Source organism: Crocodylus siamensis, chromosome 3 (genome assembly GCF_052110815.1).
Source record: "Crocodylus siamensis isolate JL-2025a chromosome 3, ASM5211081v1, whole genome shotgun sequence".
Taxonomy (NCBI): Eukaryota; Metazoa; Chordata; order Crocodylia; family Crocodylidae; genus Crocodylus; species Crocodylus siamensis.
In genome coordinates this window covers 111,624,697-111,646,270 of record NC_143397.1, presented here as the reverse complement: position 1 = coordinate 111,646,270, position 21,574 = coordinate 111,624,697, and the positions used below count along the sequence as shown (strand labels likewise).

The following is a 21,574-nucleotide window of genomic DNA, read 5'->3' as shown; positions in this document are numbered from 1 at the left end:
CGCCCGAGGAGCCCCTAGCACCAGGGTTTCTAGGACCAGGGGATGGGAGGCATTTCCCCCTCCCCGCGCGCAGCTCACGACTGGCCCCCCTGCACAGGCCACCCCCTGCAGGGCGAGGCGGGGAAGGCGCATGACAGCGAACAGGGCAAGCGCGGCAGGAAGCCCCGCCCCCACAGCAATATGTTTGTGGGCGGAGCTGCTCGTTGTCGCCGCTATCGTACGGGTCACCTATTGGCCGGGGCGCAGTGGGCGGCGCGTCACGTGCATGGGTGCTACGCAGGTGCGTGAGCTTCGTCCCGCGCTGTTATCCCCTCCCTTCCCCCCGCGCCGGGGCCGTGTGGGGTATGGGGGCGGACCCGGGCCGGGAGGCGAGCTGGGGACGCCTTGTGGGCGGGTCCTCGTACTCGGCTGGGCCGCCCCGGGCAGCTGGAGCCGGGCGCTTTGCGACGCCCGCAGGCCCGGCCGGGGGCCCTCAGCGCCTCCCCCCTCCCGCCGTGACAGCGCAGCGGCGGCTGGGCCGGTGTCGCGCTGCCTGGAGCGAGGGCGGGCGGGGTGAGCACGGGCCGATCCAGAGTTTGGCAAGGGGAGGTGCTGGAGAACCAGACCGTGCTGCAGGGCTGGTTCCCGCCCCTGGCCCCCTTACATCAGGGGTTGGCAAGTTTCTAACTCCAACGGGGTGCTGCTTGTGACCTAGCTGCTGCTGGGGGCTGCCCTCCCTGGGCAGTTCCCCTTTGCTTTCTTCCCCTGTCGCGGCACACCAACAGAGGCAGTGTGGGGGCTGCGTCCCAATGGCCCTGGTCATCAGTCTCATGCCCCCTCACACCTCCTTCCGCAGCAGAGATCAACTCTGCCAGTAGTCTCTGGGTCTAGGGATGCTCTGGCACCCTCCCCCCCCCCCGCAGCTGCCCTCATGAATCCCCATCCCGACCTGCCACTTGATGCCATTGCCAGTGGGATTTGGCAGTGGTACATTCTGTGCAAGTAAGCCAGTTGCAGTGAAGGGGGGCATAAGGATATCTCCTGCAGCAACAGGACCTTCCTCCCCCACCCAGTCTTTGACATAGATAACATTTGCTTATTTAAAGTGGAGAAAATTGCACCGAAGAGCCTTTTGCTCAGTGTGGTGAAATCCTAACAAGACTGTGTTGGACCTTACAGAATTGTCCATGGTGGTATATCCACAATGACGGGTATCTAATGTGCATAGTAAATTCTAGTGCTTTATTACTCACTGGGGCTATTCCTGTTTCAAAACTTGTGTCTCTTGGTGTAATAACTGTATATTTTAATATAAATCTACTTGGGGTGTGTGTTAAAGTACATTCCACACCAGCACTTTTTCCTTGGAAGGTGTTAAGGTACAACACAAACATTAAGCAGGCCTCAAAATATCTCTGTGGTATAGGTTGCTGTTGTCCCTGTTTTATGGGTGAGGAGACTGTTACAGCAATAGTAAACCGAGCAGCCAAGATGCCACAATTTACTAGTGGCTTGGTAAAAGAACTAAGAATGGCTGGCATCTGATCCTGCCCTCTGGCCCCTGCATCACAGTTGGTGTCTAAATGCAACACACTGTATGCATATATAATGATATGTTCTCTCTCTTTGTTGTGTTCAGCAGTGCAATAATGCTTGTGTGTTGGCTGGTGAGAAAAGATAAATGCTGTCCAAGAATCAAGCTGCCTCACTTAGAAACAGTAGTGATAGGGCGTGGCCCAGAGACGGAGATAACAGACAAGAAATGTTCGCGGCAGCAGGGTAAGTTAGAGCTGCAGTGTATTTGTAACCGCTACTTTGATGGTGACCTAGTAGTCCCAGAAATATTGACGTGCCTAAGAGACCCAGAGGTGCAGATGTAGGTTTCTGATCTGGTTTCTTGTAACTGTAGAATAAATCTAAGCCTATCACCATAAGCCAAAGGGTCATCTCTCTCCCCTCTGAACACAGTGTTGCCTATCCCATGCATCAGTCCTCCTTGTAGGACTCTAGATAATCTCCTGTAACCTGACCAGCAGGAAGGGAAGCAGCCTCCCTGCCACCAGAAGGGAAAGAAATTGACCTTGATGACAGCTGTGTATATAATCCATATGGTTTAATAGATTTGATGAAGGGTATGGAGGGACTTTATAGTGACATTTTTTCCGGGTTCTTGTGAATATGTTTTTTCTTTATAAGTTGTTCATGTTCTAGAGATGCCTATAAGTGCTTTTTATTAATTGAAATTAACAAGCTATATATGCTAACAAGCACCCAGATGCTCTCCACCCCAGGGTGTTGAGGGAGCTAGCAGGGGTTATTGCAGGGCCCTTGGCACGGCTTTACGAGCGCTCGTGGTGCTTGGGCGAGGTGCCGGATGACTGGAAGATAGTGTGGTCCCCATCTTTAAAAAAGGGAGGAGGGAGGACCTGGGCAACTATAGACCCATCAGTCTTACCTCAATCCTAGGGAAAGACTTTGAGAAGATCATCATGGAGCAGATCTGTGATGGGCCGGCCTCAGGGATGATGCTCAAGGGCAACCAGCACGGTTTCATTAGGGGCAGGTCATGTCAGACCAACCTGATTGCCTTTTATGATCAGGTCACAAAAGCATTGGATGCAGGTGTCGCCATGGACGTAGTCTTTCTGGACTTCAGCAAGGCCTTTGACACCGTCTCCCACCCCATCCTCATTAAAAAAATTGGGTGACTGCCATTGATGCCTACACAGTCAGATGGATTGCAGATTGGCTGAAGGGTTGTACTCAGAGGGTGGTGGTGGACGGGTCATATTCGACCTGGGGGGAAGTGGGCAGCGGAGTCTCCCAGGGCTCAGTCCTTGGGCCTGCACTGTTCAATTTCTTTATCAGCGATTTGGACGATGGGGTGAAAAGCAACCTGTTTAGATTCGGTGATGATACCAAAATTTGGGGTGAGGTGAGCACGCTAGTAGGGAGGGAAAGACTACAGCAAGACCTGGACAGATTACAGGGGTGAGCTAACAAAAACAGGATGCGTTTCAATACTGACAAGTGCAGGGTGCTGCACTTGGGCGGTAGTAACCAGCAGCACACTTATAAGATGGGAAACTCCCTTCTTGAGAGCATGGAGGCAGAAAGGGATCTTGGAGTCATTACTGACTCCAAGATGAACATGGGCTGACATACAAGGTCACGGTTGGCAGGGCTACAGACCTTGTCGTGCATCCACAGGTGCATCTCTAGCAGGGCCAAGGAGGTGATCCTCCCCCTCTACGCGACACTGGTCAGGCCACAGCTGGAGTACTGTGTCCAGTTCTGTATGCCCCGCTTCAGGAGGGATGTGGACAACATTGAGAGGGTCCAGAGGAGGGCCACCCACATGATCTGGGAACAACAGGGCAGGACCCTACAGTGAGAGACTGCAGGACCTGTTCAGCCTTCACAAGCGAAGGCTGAGGGGGGACCTGGTGATGGTCTATAAACTCACTGGGGGGACCAGAAGGGTTTGGGAGAGACCTTGTTTCCCCTACCACTCCCTAGCATAACAAGGAATAATGGCCACAAGTTGTTGGATAGTAGGTTTAGATTAGACATCTGTAAGAACTACTTCACAGTCAGGGCGGCTAGGATCTGGAACCAACTTCCAAGGGAAGTAGTTCTGGCTCCTACCCTGGGGGTCTTTAAGAAGAGGCTTGATGCCTACCTGGCTGGACTCGTCTGAGCCCAGTTTTTCTCCTGCCCAGGCAGGGGGTCAGACTTGAAGATCTACAAGGTCCCTTCCAACCCTACTTCTATGATTCTATGCTGTTCTGTGGAAGGGATATCATTCTTCATTAAATTCTGTGGGCTTTTTTAAAAGATTCTATTCCTTGATATTGTATCGTCTATTAGAGCTATAAAATACCAGGTGATGCTGTCTGCACTCTTGTTTCTCTGTATTTTCTATGCTTTTTTTAAACAGGTTTAGCTTTTGAATAATGAATAATTCACATGAGAATGGATGTCCAGGATGACTTCAGTCGATTTTCTCATCTTGAAGTTCAGCAGTCAGTAGTGTTATTATGAAGTAGTTTTGTTGGTATGACTCAGAAAATCATACTTATTGTCAAAAACAAAAAACCCAATACTGTGAGTTTATTTCTGGTGTGTTATTGGATATCCAACTAATAAAGCAGCAGACACTTCAAATATTGCCATTATATTTATTTTGGCTTCTGTTTTGAATGGGGACAGAAATTTTAGCAACAGACTCGTATATAGATATTTTCAGACCCAGCTTTGTTATCCAGGATTTTGGAAAAATGTGTCACTCTCTAAAAAAGAATCTTATACCCCAGCTAAATACAGATTATTTTATGCCTATCAGGGTTTCTCGGTAGATGTATTGGACCTTGTTGAAAATTAACTGAAGCAAAATGTATAGGATTTGACTGAATCAGACTCTTTAGTAGGAAGTATGCATCTGCTTATACCTATTAAGCTGAAGTAACAACAGGACATGCATCATGAAATGTGCGGCCTGTATCAGATGGTCTGTAAAAACTAGCTTCAGCAGTACTCAAAGAAAAGAGGGTCTGCCCACTAGATTTGTGATGCTTTGTTTTTTTTCTTTCTAGTACAACTAAAAGCAGACTGTAATAAAGGCTATGTCTGGATCAAACAGGTATGCTGTCCCATGGAAGTGGGGTGTTGTTATTGGGTGTTGTCATTGTGTTTACACTGTACAAATCGCAGCTGGTGATATAGCCCTGTCACAGACCTTGTGATCTACTCTGTGCATAATGTGTTCTAGTTGGTAGGCTTATGCTGTACCACTCCTTTTGTGTCCTGTAGAGGTAGAGATCTTTCATTCTGTTCCCCGCACTGGATAATATCCTTTAAATGAGTCAGGTCTACTTAAGACTATTGCTGCTCCTTGCTTCTGCTACTTGCAGCTTTAGACTGGGAGAGCAGATCTGTACTAGCTAAGCAATATTTTAACGAATACATACATTTAAATGTGGACAGAGCTTAACACTTTTACGACATCTTAACAAGTTAAGGGCAATGTGAGGCCTCTCCCTCCAGGGTTAGCTGACACCTTATTTTCTTTGAAAAAACAACACCCTATTTTCTTTGTATAGACAAACCTTCTCTTGTATGTCCACACGTCAATCAAAGGCACTAGCCTTAAATCCACTAGCAGAGGAAATACTATGTCATTTCTTCTTTGCATTCTAAGGACAGTGACATTCTGGGGATGATAGGTTCTGATGAATTTAGAGTGCTAAACTATTTAAGTCAATTCCAGCACTCTGTTTGCTTTCTTCTCCAAAGATAGGTGTGAATCCAGCCAGCATTGATTTAGTGAATATTGGCAAAGATGAAGAAGTGAAAATGAAGCCAGGGCAGGTTCTGCATATTGTGAATAAACTTTACCCCTATACTATACAATTCTTGGAAGAAGCAGGAGATCCTGGGACAGTGTCACAGGGGAGGTTAAAAGCTGAGAAGCGGTCATCTGAAGACTCTAGGAATGGTAACACAGAAAATGGGTCTGCCAAAAATATGAAAATGGTGGCATCAGATTTGGAAGATACTAACAAGTCGGGCAGTGTCGGAAGTTCTGTTACGTCTCCATCAGCAAGCTCGCTAAGCAAAAAAGTGAGTAGTAAAATAATTGGTATGAACCCTTTCCCCATGGGCAGGACTGCTGGAGCTGCTCTGGTGATAGTATACCTGCTGGTGGTATCAGCCCCTCCAGGGTAGACAGCCTCTCTGTATTCAGGGTCAGGTTAGCTGACTTTAAAGCAAATGTAAGTTCTACATCTGTGATGCCTGTTATCACCAAAGCTACTACAGCAGCTTTGAGGAAACCATCCGAATTGTCTTCCGATATGCAAACTGTCCATAGAATTGCAGTCTGAATTGTTTGGGCACCATCTGGTTTCAGGCTTGTCTCTGCTGCACCTCAAGCTAGTCACTTATAGGTCAGGTTTGTAATGGTATTTCGCTGCTCAACATCCATTCAAATTAGTGGGAGATGGGTGCCTAAACTTTGTGTAAAAATCTAGTACTTCTGCCTTTTTGGTTCTAGCTCTTGGAGACGGTGTGGATATGGCTCATACCCCTAACACAGGTGTACAGATACTACATTCTGGCAAAATTTAAGCCCTGGATGTCTCAGATTAGATACCTAGTAACTGAGGGATACAAAATTGGTAGCAGCGGCTCCTAATATTGGCTTAATCATCCTGTGTGTTAGCTCCTATTGGTACAACCCAAAGGGTGCATGTATTAATGCTTGCTAGTTTCAGACACCGTGGTGGAGTTAGCACTGTTAGAAAAGCCCATGAGGCAGTTCATATTATTGTGTTTGGATGATGCCAGTACATAAGGCCTAAGGCCCCAAACAGAAGATTGAAGATAAAAAGTACTAACAACTGCCTTCCTCCATGAACATTGTCTGTTCTGTGCACTGGATGAGATGTGGTACCTTGTAGAAAAACAGTCCATGGTCATGTAATTCCAGCTGTCATTGTGTACATTGGGGTTGTTCAGCTGACCACATGCAGCCTGTGAGGGATTAACATGTGGCCCCAGACTGTCATCTAGCCACCACTCCCCGCTATTGCTCCGGCTACAGCAGCAGCCAGAGTGTTGGGGCTGTCTCTCCCTCCTCTAATTTCTTTTACATGCCCCTGCTCCAGCAGGTGGGACAGGATGGCATAGCACAGCCTGTAGTCCAGGGGGATACAGCAGCCTAGAGAGCCTGTGCAGCATGGTGCTATGGGGGAGCCCATGAGGAGCTGAAGGTGAGGTAGGGTCCTGCATGCATAATGCAAGGATCGGGTTATGTGCCCACACACCTGTCCACATGCTGCAATGCAAGATGCGTATGGGGCATGCAGCCGGAGGGGTAGGGGGGCCACAGTCCCTCTTGGTATGGGGCATGCATACCCTGACCACTTAAGTTGGACATCCCTGATGTACATGTACAAAGGTGTTCAATCAAGGTTGAATTGGACACTCCAATTCTAGGATTTCCCAGCTTGATGTACTAACTGCATTTTAATTTTTTTAATATTACAAATATATTTTGTAGGGGTTTTTGAAACAGGACTGTGATAAATGTAAAGTGTATCAGAAAAATAATATCGGAGTTCTAATAGCAAATGTTGAACTGAATGCTTAAATGTTAAATCTCTTAACTTCCTTCTGAACATTCCTTTTCTATTTGTTTTAGGAGTATATAGGACATTGGAGTCAAGGCCTGAAGGTATCAATGCAAGATCTAAAACAGCAGGTAGGAACCTCACAACCTGCCCTAGAAATAAATCTAACCAGTCCAGATTTAAGTGTGCTTTCCATTCAGAATGCTGTTAAGCAGATAGCAGGTTGTCATTGGCTCGTGCATATGTATACAACAATCTACTGTATATATTTGTACTTAATGGATGGAAGATTTATTAGTCGTCTTCCATGAGACCTCATGCCAACCTCCAGAACCTTGCAGAGTCATTGCTGTGATTCTTCTCACTTGTTTCTCTTGACATCTGGGGTTGAGAAGAGGAAAAATTGAGCACTGGTGGATTCAGTGACCCAATCTAAAAAGAAAAAAATGGTGATGGAAGGAATCCCGTCCTAAACTTTAGACCTTCCTCTCTTCCTGTTACTTGTTTTCATTGTAGTTGAGTGTATTGCCCGGTATTGCTATGTTAATATTGGTGGGTCTAAATAGGCCCAGACAGTCCAAGTTGTTAAAAGGAATGAGTGAGCTGACCAGCAAACACGGGGTTTGAGTGGGAATCTGCAGGGGAGATTTTGTCCCATTTGCTTTTTAACCTTTGTTTACTGTAAGCTTGCCAAGCACAAGTAGGCAAAGGAAGAGGAAGGAACATTCTAGGAAGTACCAGCAGCAGCAGATTAAGAAATAGGTAGCAAAAGGATTAATGAGATGGCTAGACAATGTCACAGTGCTAAAATCACTCAACCTTTGCCAGTACTCTTGTGGGCTCTATCCGAGTGGCAGGGGGAGAGGGAGGACAGGCATTGACCTCCAATGCTTCTGCTGAGTTCCTGTTCTGGTTTTGTGGGGACCGTGGCCTGCATGTCCTTATTGGAGAGAGCTGGGTTGGGGAGTGCTTGTAGAGGATTCCATTCTGGTGGATTCCATCATGAGATGAGCAAGGAGATCGAAGGAGGAGGTATCTAGGCTCAGAAGCATCTGTGAGCATGAGGACTTACTGGCATAATGCACAGAGACATCCAGCATCATGGAAGAGACAACCAGAAGGGGAATTTAAGGAAAGAAACCTAGTATGAAGTAGGAGATGGGCCCACTGAAAGTCTCTGAAAAAAGGTCAGAGGAGAATATCAAGGGTGATATCTTGGTTGTTTTTTGCTGTAGACCACCAAACCAGGAAGAGAGGTGGATGAAGCTTTTTAAGTGACTAGGGGTGGGAAAACAGAGTGGACTGTCTGACAGTCTGACTTACAAGCCTGCTAAACTGTCCAGCCAGGTCCCATGCCCAGGACCCCTGCCACTGTTGGTGCTGGACTCTCCAGCCCCACTCCCCTAAGCGTCTTCCACCACCACTTCTCTTCTTTTGTAGTGGCTAACCCATTCCTCTTCCCTTAGCTCCTGTGATTTTTAACAAAATATTCTTAATAAGGGAAAGTTTGGGTTTTCCTAGTAAAAAGCTAGATGCCAGTCTTCAGTCTCAATGGACTCTTAGACATAGAATGCACTTTATTGGTTTATAAAACATCACTAATCCTGAAAATCCTGACTGGTGTTTTCCAGAAGAAGCACCTTAGTAACATTTGTTCATTGTCAGTTTAATCACCACCTTCACTTCCCTCTCAGAATCAATTTTCTTATGGCAATCCTTTTACTTTGGAGCTGGGCCACCAGTCACATAGCTCATTCTCTGAAATCTTCATTTTGGCAGGAGAAGGTCCAAAATCTATGAGCCCATTCTTCAGCAAGATTTGCTCACATCCCAACCACTTGTAAACCAATGGATGAATAGATGGAACTTAGATGAGATCCTGAATTTCAATCATTTTTGGAGGGCCAGCCAAAGAGAGGAGGGATTCAAATGAAAGATGTTCTTCGTGGAAGGTCGTTATACGACTTGAGGCATGTGTAGATGAAACGGAGGCCCTACATTGAAGCAGTGGGTTTTAAAAAACAGTGCTTCAATTTAGGGCTGATAAAAACCCCTGTTTCATGCACACACACCCTGCTGACTTACCTGCCTCTCTGGCGGGGGGAGGGAAGGGCAAGCTGCTGGTGGGCAGAGCAGTCCCTGGGCTGCAGGGGGGGTGGTGCTTCCCTCCACAACAGCAGCGGCCCACCCTGCAGCACCTGCCTGCAGGCACCCTAGCTCTGGTGGTCCTGGGGGGCACTGCAGACATGGAGGGAAGCACTGCCCCCCCCCCAACTGCTCAGGCAGCCAGGCAGGTTCTGGAGGGGGGGTGCGGGAATCAGGCTTCCTGCTTTTCTTGGGCAGAGCCTGCTTTCCTGGGCTGCTGTCAGGCTGCAGCGGCCCTGAGCTGCACAGAGCCCCGTGCTTCACTCCACAGCTGTAGGAGCAGCAAACTAAAACTCCTCAAAGGAGTTAGTTTGCTGCACCCCAAGTTATTTAAGGTGCATTATGCCACTGAATTTCCTACAGTGGCTGGAATTAATGCTCAATATGCCACTGATGTGCGGAAACACTGATACTGTTAAAACGATGCAAAAGCATTTAGCCCGCTTTGAAACGTCATGCACATACACCTTTCATTTCATCTACTGCCTTGGGTTCTTGCTTCTCTTGGGAGTTCTTCAGCAGTAACACTTGTAGTTTCCTTTCTTTTTTTATTTCACCAGAGAAAGAATGGATTGTTAAAATATGGAGGTGGATGCAAGACAGGGAAAAAGGATTTGTCTCTGAGTTTCCACATTGTTATGAAATAAAACACAGATGAATGCTGCTAAGATGTAGTGGTTTTAATTTGGGCTCATCCTTCTGGTGCTCTTGACATTATGCAAGTTTCCTTTTGCTTTTCTGTTGCCAGGCAAAGCAGGTAGGCAGGAGGGGTTTGCTATACAGACCTGACTAGATACTGTGGTTACAGTAGTCTACTGAATTAAAACATCTAGGGAATTGTAGCAAAATAGTACCAGTATTCTCCCTGGAACACTTAAACTCACAAAAAATCTCTCTCCTCATGGGTAAAAAAAGTCTTAGAGTACTAAGCAGATGGTTTGATGTATGGGCTTGCTTTCTTTAATTTGAGGTTTTTGGACTGAAAAGTGGGATATCTTGGAAACAAAGAATAAGGGACTGATAGAATACTTCACTACTAACATCATTAAGCAACTAATTGTGGGTTGGGGCTCTACATCAAGCTAATAGTTTTACAAAATAAGTAAACAAGCAATAAAATTATGTAACCTTTTTAACAACTTTTTCCTCCTTTACCTGTGTATTTAAGCACTTAAGGCTTAAAAATTGAGTAAAGATTTCAGTTTAACAATTTCTTTAATTCCTTTTCTCTTTAGTTGAATGGTGCATATACAAGGGGAAAATCCTTGCTTAGTAACTTTTGGCAGTATTAACTGTTCTTGCTGCCAAAAGGGAGAGTCAGGGTTTTTTTTTTATGAACTTGAGTTGTTGAAATTAATTTTAAGACGCAACCAGATTTTTAAAAAAAACCTGGTAGCATCATAAGAGAAATAGCAAAATTAGAAAAAGCATCTATAGCTGGTGGTCAAGCTGCTTAGGGCATAGCATCTAATCTTATTAACCATTTAAAAACTTGGTAAACTTTTACCAGGTTCAGGCTGGCTGGCCTCTCTGCTCAACAGTGTTGTTATAGTTGATTGGATTTTTCTTGGCCAGGCAAGCCATATTCTTCTTGGGAAGAAGGCAGTAATAGGAGAATAAAGGTATGGAAGAAAAATGATGGAATAGGGATGGGGTGACAACAGGACCCTCAGCTGCTTTACAGGGCTATTAGCTGCTTCTCTCTTCTGGTGTGGTTGAGGCAGTGTTGTCTTGTGCTTTTCGTGTGCACGCTCAGGAATCGTCATCTGTGAGAATAAATGAAGTTCCTTGCCTTTGGCTCTTCATTCCACAGAGTTGGCTAGTCAGACCAGTAGCTACCAGGAAGCAAGTGGCCAAGATCTCCCCATAGGTCACTCCACACAGACAGACATGCCAATAAAGGTGCGTTAAAAGAAATGGGAACTGTCTCCCCTCAAAACTGCCCAATTTAAAGCAGTTCTAAAATTGAAGTCACAGTTAATTGAAGTCCTTTCATTTCTAATCTCCTTTGCTTATTACCATGTCAACCTGTGATGTCACTAGGAACCGTGAGCCACAAGAGTTCTTTTGTAGATTGAACATGGAAAATTTTGTAGATTGTTTGAGGATTTTCCATGTACAATTGCAGCCAATACTAGAAGAAGACCCAGCTTTTAAAGAGATTTTTCCAGAACCACTCATCCTAGCCATTAAACAAGCATCGAACCTCACAAACTCCATATGACACAAACCACACCTAATAGATCCAGATCATGGCAGGGCAAGAAATGCAAAACCTGCCAACATATCTCCACCACTCCCACAATAACCACACCCCACAACAGGGCTATCACCATTCCTGGAGCTGACACCTGCACCATCAGCAACATTATATATCTCATCCAGTGCACCAAATGGCCTGATAGAAAATATGTAGGAGAAACCAAACAACTGTGCATCAGAATGAACGCACACCGAAAATGTATTAGACAAGAATACCCAACTGCCTGTGGGGACACACTTCTCACAAGACGGTCACTCCCTCTGATCTCTCAGTTCTAATCCTCAAAAGGAATTCACAAAATGCCTTTCGTAGATGAGCTTACGAACTTCACTTAATAAATCTACTGGATACAAACATCATGGACTCAATATAGACATTGGATTTATGACATGTTACAACCGGCCTGACATCTGATTCACCAGATACCTGCCAGACCTGACCTCTTAGGCTTTTCTTCCCCTCCCCCCTCCTTTTCAGCCCTTTGTCTTCCTAATTTCCAGCTATTCACTCTTTCAGCCAGCCTCTTTTCTACCTTGAATTACTACTACTGTAATTGAAGGCTCTTACTCACCTTTTTGTTTTTCCACCCTGCTTTTCTACACCCCCTCCACTTCCCAGCTCTACCTTTTGTTGTCCTAATTTCTACCTATTTACATTCTCACTGACATCCTGTAACACTTTTAGCTGCTTTCATGCCTTGGAGTCTCAGAACAGCAGAGACTTCCTATGCCTAAAGAAGGGTGATTGTTCCTGAAAGCTTGCAAAGAACTTTTTTCCAACTACTCAGTTGGTCTAATAAAAGATATCACATCTACCCAAAGAACCTTGCCTGCCTTTGTAGATTAAATGCACTTTGTTCACTTAGGCAAAGGCTATTGAGTCCTGCAATCTTACTGATTTTATGTAACGTGCTAAGCTGTCTCTTATCCTTTAACTGACTCTAAACTGTTTAAAATACAGAGCCCTGTTCAACAACATTTGTTGTTGCAACTGCTTCATGTTTGCTTGTTGGCAGATGCAAATCTGTTGTCTCAGCCTCTGGTGGAAAGTTTTGTGAGACATGTCCTTTGCCTTTAGAAAGTGGCCTACTTGATGAGCAGTCTTAGTTTTGCAACAGTAACTTGTAGATTTCTATAATCTAGAGAGAGATTTCCTATGTCCCTTTCTTGCAAATGGCTCTCTTGGAAAAAGCAGTAGTCCCTCAAAGCCTCAGTGCTCTCTTACCTGGGTGAGGTGATTTTGACCATCTACACTAGTGGGGCAGAGTACTTGGCACCTAAGTGGCCCGGTCCAGAAATTCTGCATAAACGGTATAGGCTGGATTTTTTTAGTGTAGAAACACAGCATTTTGGCAAGTTGTCTTAGTCATGTTGCAGAAAGTCTGAAGTGAGATATATATATTCATCTGAAGACATTATAAGTTGGTAGTAAAATATATTAAGACAGGCTGTCAAGAGACTTGCACAGACCAACAAAAAGTATCCATGTGCTTTCCAGCACTTCCCACTTGCCAGTGAATTGATATGGCTCTTTGGAAGCATGCTTGCGTGCTGAACAAGAACTGGAGATCTTTGATTACTATAGCTCCCTAGAAGCTCTTTCTCCATCCCTGTTGAATTTCAGAAGGAGAGCCATCCCATCCTTACCTTGTTTCATAGGTACAGTCTGGATATCTCTTTGTGCATATATAATTATACTCTAGTCCTGTCAAGGCTAACTGCTTTTGAGGTTCTATATCTGCTTCACATTGGCATGTCACCTGTAAGCATAGGTCAGTGAACCCAATGTACTTGGCCAGCAGTACCTGTATGGTATATGTGTTCCCTGTGACCTATTAGTCATCTGAGCATCAGCATGCTTCCATTCCTTTCAAGCACCTCTCAGTTTGAGACTGAGCTTCTTTCCATCTTCATTTAGATGGCAGGAAGACTTTATTCTACATGTTATATGTAACTAGGCAGTGCAGCTGGCCATTGACAGTGGTTAGCAGGGTAATCTTTTTAACTTAAGGAAGGAAAAAATAATCTGTTAGACCTGGGGGCTGTAGTGTAAAAAACAGTAACAAAGAATTATATAAAAAGCAAAAGGAAAAAAAACCCACCTTATGAGGTATCAATGTCATTGGTGTCAGTAATCAGTAACAGCTTTTCATTCATAATCTAAGTCAGTCTTAGTGCTTCCAGCACAGCATCCATCAGTAGAAGGTCAGGGAGTGTTTTCCATCCTGCTGTGCTAAAGTTTCCCCAAGGTACTAACAAGTAGACCCTTCTGTGAGAGATCCAATCCCAGTCTTGGCCTGTGAATCTCAGACTGTGAAAGGATACACTCACAGTAGCCAGTGTAAACTTGCCTGTGCCCACTAGACCTTGTTCCACCAGCATCTCTGAGGAATGTATCCATCTTGGATGTCTGTAAGGTGGCCACCTGTAGCTTTGCACACACATTCACAAGGCCTCGTCCAATTTTTTAAGTTTTTGGATTTGGTGCTGCAGTTGATGAGGTGACCATCCAATTGGTGTGTGTTTCTGTAATCTTGCCTTCAGGTGAACTGAGAACCACTTTGGTGTCCTCCCTAGCAGAACATGTATGCTGATTCACTTGAAGGAGAAAACTTGCTTACCTTGCAGTAGTTGGAATTCTTAGAGATCTGTATGTGCTTGCCACAGCCCGTGCTCCTATCTTCACCTACTTTTCCTCAAGTCCTGTATGCTTAGGATTCTGTGGTTGCATAGGCATGCTCTACCATGAGCCACTGGGAGCATGTACACAGTGTAGATACTGCTGGCGAATAAACTTGCAAGCTTAGGCACGTGAGCCCAAACTTGGAATGGGCTTCCAAGGAAGGTAGTGCTCACCCCTTCCTTGGGGGTCTTTAAGAGAAGGTTGAATAGGCATCTGGCTGGGGTCATCTGACCCCAGCACTCTTTCCTGCCTAGGCAGGGGGTCAGACTCGATGATCTGTTGAGGTCCCTTCCAACCCTAGCATCTACAGATCTATGAATCTATGAGTCCCATGCACCCAGAGTGGACTCTTCTGGAACTATAGTTATCCAGTAAGTAGCTTCTCCTTCCAAGGGACATTAGTCAGTGGTAAATAACCTAAATCTCTCTCTACTAGGTCTACAAAGATGAAAGGGTTGTAGCAATTAAGGACAAGTATCCCAAAGCTCGTTACCACTGGCTCATCTTACCTTGGGACTCCATCTCCAGTTTAAAATCTGTGACAAAAGAGCATCTTGCACTACTGGAACACATGCATGCCGTTGGTGAAAAGTTGGTCCACCAGTGTCCTGAGAGAGAGAGCTTACAGTTCAGGCTGGGTTACCATGCTATTCCCAGCATGAGGTAAGACTTGAGTGGGTCAGCAGATGCCACTTCTGTTACCTAAAGCCTCATGCTGAATTATACAGATTTAAGGTTAAGTCTCAGAGATGCTTGGGTTTTTAAGACTCCCATTTAGGCATCACTAACATTCTCAGAATCACTGCCCACTTGGTGCCCAAAGTCCCTGGCAGACATCATACTTCAGTTTTCTAAGGTAGCCATTATCTGTGTAGCTTTTTCTAGATGAGAACTGATTTTTTAAAATTATCATTATTTTAATTAATTGTGTGTGTGTTTCAGTCACATACATCTGCATGTAATCAGCCAGGATTTTGATTCTCCTTGCCTTAAAACCAAAAAGCACTGGAATTCTTTTACCACAGAATACTTCTTGAACTCCCAAGGTAAAGATGTTTTTAAAACTTGCTTTATTTTTCTTGTCTTTGTTATCTTAAAACATTTGGTTAGGAAGAACATTGAAAGCTCATGCTTAATTTTGGATATCGAGTCATTATTGTGGCAACTGTCAATCCTCCTGGATCATGGTGTATGTGTGAGGGGCACCATATGCACTGAATTTTTTGAGGAGTGGAGGCTGCCCAGATCTTCCATCCTCCCATTAGCCACTGAGGTAGAATCTAAAGATGTTTTGTGCCTCCATGACTGTAGTTGTATATGCATCTGGGAATCAAACCCAGGTCTCCTGTGTGGTAGACAAGGATTCTACCACTGAACCACAGGGGGACTTGAGTGATCATGATACCATATTTACTCAATTTTTAAGAAGTTTTCTGTTCTATTCATTGGCCTTTTCTTAGCATCATGAATAACAACTGGAAGCTGCAGTGCAGGGAACACAGCTGGGACAGGTAGCATGTTGTTTTGTAATGATGAAATCCTACTTGCATAAAGCATTGAGAACAGATTTTATAGATGCTGAGTGCACTTCACTGTGTATTCTATTCTTGTACCTAATGTTTTTTGGTTTCCTTCAGATGTGATAGAGATGATAAAGACCAAAGGAAAAGTGCTGGTGAGTGGTGGGACTTCTGAACTCCTCAAGTTGCCCCTCAGATGCCATGTATGTAGGCAACCTCAATCAACCATCCCACAGTTAAAGGAACATCTCAAGAAGCATTGCCCAAACTGACTTAGATCTGGAATTCTGCGTTCTTGTACAGTTCTTGGAAAAGTTCCAGTAAGCATACTCAACACCTCCTTATAATGAGGTTTTAAAAGAATTAAAGTAAATTAACATCTATTCATTAGATAGGCTGTTGGGCTAGGATTGTACATGAATGGAAGTCTGAAACTGTTTTACTTGGGTAAATCAGGATTATTCTGATTCAAGAGGCAGTTTAGTGCTTACAATAGGTTTGTGTTAGACTCTAAGGGGGAAATATTCAGAATATGGTGTGGAAACATCTCCTTTTGTTAAGTGATATTGACACCTGATTCTTTCTTTCCTTGATTTGATGACATTGATATCAACAAAAATACCCTTGGTTAGACTGTAATATCCATTCAAATTTAAATGATTAATAAACTTCCTTTAAAACCTTCCATTGCAAATGGCTAACAGATTATTGCTGATAAACCCCTCCCTACACCTGGGCAAACAGGCAAGACAGTCTAATCTTTGAAAGTGACCTGGTCTTTGTTGTGGTATGTACTGACCATCCACAACACCAAGCTTTTAAGGGCTGCTTGTCCTGGCCTTTGGAACATACAATATAGTATTATTGTAATAAAGTGTGCATCTTGCTGCAAATTGATTTTGCAGTGGTTAGTCAAAATCCAGTGTCTTCAGTGGTGAATGTATCCTTGTAGGACTACAGGATGGAGCCCCCTTACCTTTTAAATGCACTTGCAAAATCATTAACCCATTAGACTCAGCAGGATACATTGTAACAGGTAAAAACAGTTATTGAAGGATATAGAAAATTACCAGATCACTTGTTACTTATTGACAAAATATTTAAGTAGCGACTATTAATTTAATACTTTAATGTGTAGGATGGCTGAAATAGTGGCTCCAATAAAATTCCGCTGATGTTCTTTCAGTCTGTTGGAGTATCCTAATGCTAAAGCTTGTGAAATGGATGTAACATCATTTGAGTGAACATGTTGCTTGGACTCTACACACTAAATCAGGTGATCTAGTTACTGCAGCATAAACTCTTAGCATTTTGGTAAACAAGTCAGGGCCCTTGATCCTCATAGTCTTCCTTTCCAGTTCAGAAATGCTGAAACAACTTGATTACTACAGCAAAACCTGAAGTTTTGTCATAAGAATACAAGGACAGGACAGATTAGCAGTCTGCATGCATTGCTGGAAGACCAGAAGATTTCAAACATCAGCTCTGCATATTTTTCCTTACATGTGATGGGACTCAGTGGAGGTTTTGATATCAGCACAGCATGGTCCTTTGGAAATGTACTCATTTATCTGTATAAGATGTGTCCTCAGATATCTTGGACAAAATCTCAGTCTGCCACTACGCCATATTGTAATGGATTGATAATTTCTAGTGGTGTTTCAGTATTCAGGTATTGTCCCAAACCATTTCCTTTTTGCTTGACAGTTTTATTGGTGTCTTGGATTCTTTTCTTCCTGTGGGTGAAATCACATAGGAAGGGTTACGCTCTTTAGCAAATCTGTATTCACTGTAGTGCAAACCTAGGTCCACATCTAGTTGTTTTCTTAGGCTCACCATAGTTGTTATCCTCTGTCCCCAGCACATTAATCTTTCTTGTACCTACTTGCATTCTCTGTGCAATTTTTAATCTATAGATCCTTTAAAGTATATGGGTGAAGTTCAGCTGGTATTCTTGCAACTTTGCTATCACAACAGCTGATTGTGATGTCATTAGTATTGCGTGCTTGTAGCATGAGTCACTTCCTGCATGTGGCTTACCAATAAGCTTTTTAGTTACAATTTCAAAATGACATGCAAAGATTTTTTTTTTAGTATCAAATGGGCCTACTGACCTTAGGCTTCTATTCCTTGTGTTTCCAGGAGCAGACCTGCTTATTAGATTGTACAGGATACTCTAGAAAAAACATTCCTTCCCTCTTCCAGGAGTCAAATATCTCAGGTCTTTGGTGTTTAAATATATAAAGTGCAGGTGCTCTAGAAATGACCAGCTTGATAAAAGGGGCTGTCTTCTCTGCCTCACCCCACCTCTTCTGCAAAGACTAAAACAATCCTTAATGACAGGAGGCGCAACACACCAGAGAGTACAAACACTTCACATCCACAGGAGCAGCTGTGCCCTCGTGCTTCAGATACCACCTGGTATCTGCCTCTGGTTCAGCAGCACGACAGAACATGGTGAAAAGAATCCAGAATCTTTTACTAACAGCAGGCTGCCACTCATGACCTGAAGAATCTCTTTGTGAGTCAGATCCACAGGCCATAGGTTGTTAACCTCTGGTTTAGTGGGGTTGCTCAATAGGTTATCTTAATATTCTCTTGCTTCTATAGGCAATTTTTTTTCCTGTTTTTTCTCATTTGCTTGTTTTTATACGTTATTTTTCTCTCTCCTATAAGGTGCCCTCAGCCTTTGTTGGGAAGGATGATAAATCTAATAAATAAAACAACCAACCAATCAACTATGGATATTTTCCTAGCATGGAAATAGCATCAAACTGTACAGAAATGTTGAGGGCTTTTTAATAATGAACAAAAAGAATATTCACTAAAGCAATGTTTCCCAAAATAAAAAGATTGATTGAAAGATTGTAGACCTTTTCCCTAAGAGTTTAGGAAAGGACCCAAGGTTGCATTGAAAAATAAAAACTACAAAGTTATTGATTAGTGCTAGTTTGCACAGGAGGCTGCATGCCCATGTAGAATTCAAGCCAGATGTCTGCTCATTTGGTGATGCTCAGAACAAATTTAGCATGCAGAGGGAAAACACATCTGCAATCAGTGCCTGCATGTATCTTGCTGCAGGGCACTTCTTTAAAAGTCCATGTCTCTCTAAAGGTCTGCTTAAGCCCTGGGACAGGTAGACCTTTGATGTCATAATTAGTGATGTCAGTGGCATGAGTGTTCTAAAAGTGTCACCTGTATTCCTGCTGCTTGCCATGTTTTCTGCCAGCAGTCAAAGAGAATCAGCGTCCATGACACTGGAAAGGAAGAGTCACTCAAAGACCGTTCAAGCTCCAGCTCTCTGCCTGTAGCAGCTGTAAAGGAAGGCCCTACAAGGATGGGAGCAAGAACCCATACAAACCTTAAAGATGAAAAAATGTCTTCATTGCCCAACAAAGACCCCAGGATAGTGAAAGAGACTAGAGCAGTGATCATAGACATTGGCACAGGTTACTGTAAGTGTGGTTTTGCTGGGGACCCTAAGCCTTCCCATGTGATTTCATCAACTGTGGGTAAGCATCTCCAGGAGACTGCCAAGACTGGGGACAATCGGAAAGATACCTTTGTTGGTAGAGAACTTTACAGTGCTAATATACCCCTAAAACTTGTCAACCCTTTGAGACATGGCATTATTGTGGACTGGGACTGTGTCCAAGACATTTGGAAATACATTTTCCACAATGAGATGAAGATTCTCCCAGAGGAGCATGCCATCCTGGTATCCGACCCTCCACTGAGCCCTACCACCAATAGGGAGAAATATGCTGAGATGCTGTTCGAGACATTCGGTGCTCCTGCCATGCATATTGCTTACCAGTCTAGATTATCCATGTACTCTTATGGGAAGACTTCTGCTCTAGTAGTGGAAAGTGGCCATGGTGTTTCATATGTGGTTCCTATTTATGAAGGTTATACTATGCCAAGCATCACAGGCAGGGTAGACTATGCCGGTTCAGATCTCACCTCTTACCTCATGAAGCTGTTAAATGAGTCTGGGTATCAGTTTAAAGAGGAAGACCTAAGCAAAGTAGAAGATATCAAAGAGAAATGTTGTTATACCTCATTGGATGTTCCTCGGGAAATGTCTCTTCAGAGACTGCCAGTTGAGTATGAGCTGCCAGATGGGCATTTAATTACAGTTGGCAAAGAGCGATTCTTATGTGCTGAAATGCTTTTCACACCATCCTTGATAGGGTTCCAGCAGCCAGGGCTTGCACTGATGACAATGACCTGCCTCAATAAATGTGATGTTGATCTCAGGAAGAAACTGATGGACAGTATCTTGCTGTGCGGAGGTTGTACCATGCTGAAAGGCTTTGCTGACCGTTTCCAGCAAGAACTGATCAAGATGTGCCCTGACAACAACCCTGTTGTAGCAGCATCGCCTGAAAGAAAGTCCTCCGTGTGGACTGGAGGGTCAATTTTGGCATCACTCAAGTCTTTTCAGCAGCTCTGGGTTCATCGGAGAGAGTATGAGGAGCATGGTCCTTTCTTTATCTACAGGAAATGCTTCTAAGCACAAAATGGATAAGACTGAGCTTGGAATCAAGCCTACCATCTAATCAGGGCCATATTGTGTTAAGTACCTTTATTTCCCTCTCTAGGTACACTCTTAGCTAGGAGGTGGCTTGTGCCATTAAATGCTTGTAGCTTTCTGTGTTGCATGTAGTTTTTCACTTGTGTTTTAACAGGAATTTTGACTGTCAGTAAATCTAGTCCAATGGTTAACAGGAAACAGGTCCTACAATGGTACATAAGGAGCTCCCACTCCCTTGTCCAGGAGGGACTGTGATAATAACAGCACTGGCATCATCCTAATGAAGCCTCAAAAACCAAGTACTAAGTATTAGAAATATAGAGGCTCCTACCCTTCCAGCTGTCTGGTGCTGTTAAGGTTTTTTTGACTAAAGGGTTGGAAGAAACAAAAGGGAACATTCCCTTTACACTGCTGTGCTGTGGGAGGTGCCTGTCCATACTGCGTCAAAAGTGATCACAAGTGTTTTGAATAACTTTACTCAAGCTTCTCATACTGGGCCCAAGTTGGACCCTTCCAGGTCCAGCAGCACACCTGTGAGCAGTGAATCATCCAGATCCAGTCCCACAGCATGTCTTGCCCCCTACAACAGCACCTCTGGGTACTTTGCCTGCCTGGCATTGCTGGACAGCCACAGCCCCGTTTGGCTGCAGGCCTCTGTCCAACTGTGCCTGTACTCTGCCTTAAACCAAAGGCAAGGATTACATCCCTTCTCCTCCTTCCCTTTAATAAAAAAAGGCCTTTTTGTTGAGCTCCTGGCTCCACCTGACAGGAGGAGGAAGGGGTGATGTCTCCATTCCTGGCACAGTCTGATCAGCACATACATACATACATGTAGGAGCAGCTGAAAGGAAGAAGACATGATGAAGCAGCCCACACTAGTCAAAGAGTGTATGATTAAATGTTCTTGGACCAAACCGCTCAATAACTGCTCAGCTTGTACCACCTAGTCTTGCACAGAGGGCACTTAGCTCAATCTATACCAGGGCTCCTGCATTTTACACTTGTATGAGCTCCAAAGGACTGATAGACAGCATCAAGCTAGTGCTTAACACATGATAAATATGAGGACTGGAGTAGTGATGAGGGTGTAGGCTGCCCTCCTGTATGCCAGCTGCCATGATGCCCAGGCAGTTTCTAAAAAAAACAAGATCAGGATGGAAACAGATAATCTGACAAGTTTGTCTAATAATGGTCTGACATACCTGGCTTCTGTACAGTAATACCAGAGTAGTCTTAAATTAGCACAACGCAATAAATGGCATTACAGCAAAAATGGAAAGCTGGCTGACTTACCAACTTCAAAACAGAACTCCCT

At 44.2% G+C, this 21,574-nt stretch overlaps 2 protein-coding genes across 6 annotated transcripts; both read left to right on the top strand.

The window, feature by feature from the left end:
* The first annotated feature begins 163 nt into the window (after positions 1-163).
* APTX (aprataxin) lies at positions 164-20,055 on the top strand. Of its 5 annotated transcripts, XM_090039003.1 has the most exons (9): positions 189-280; positions 1,619-1,758; positions 4,575-4,621; positions 5,275-5,601; positions 7,184-7,243; positions 14,639-14,865; positions 15,145-15,248; positions 15,840-16,042; positions 19,916-20,055. In XM_090039003.1, the coding sequence occupies exons 2-8, from the start codon at positions 1,629-1,631 to the stop codon at positions 15,992-15,994; spliced, it is 1,050 nt and encodes a 349-aa protein (XP_089895129.1). In that variant the 5' UTR covers positions 189-280; positions 1,619-1,628; the 3' UTR covers positions 15,995-16,042; positions 19,916-20,055. The 5 variants fall into 5 exon arrangements, with proteins under 5 accessions (XP_089895126.1, XP_089895129.1, XP_089895124.1 ...); XM_090039000.1 differs by lacking the exon at positions 19,916-20,055 and having other exon boundaries at positions 164-280; positions 1,622-1,758; positions 15,840-16,407; XM_090038998.1 differs by lacking the exon at positions 19,916-20,055 and having other exon boundaries at positions 15,840-16,407.
* ACTL7A (actin like 7A) lies at positions 17,457-20,534 on the top strand. The gene has a single exon (XM_090038997.1). The coding sequence runs from the start codon at positions 19,060-19,062 to the stop codon at positions 20,236-20,238; it is 1,179 nt and encodes a 392-aa protein (XP_089895123.1). The 5' UTR covers positions 17,457-19,059; the 3' UTR covers positions 20,239-20,534.
* Positions 20,535-21,574: the final 1,040 nt, after the last annotated feature.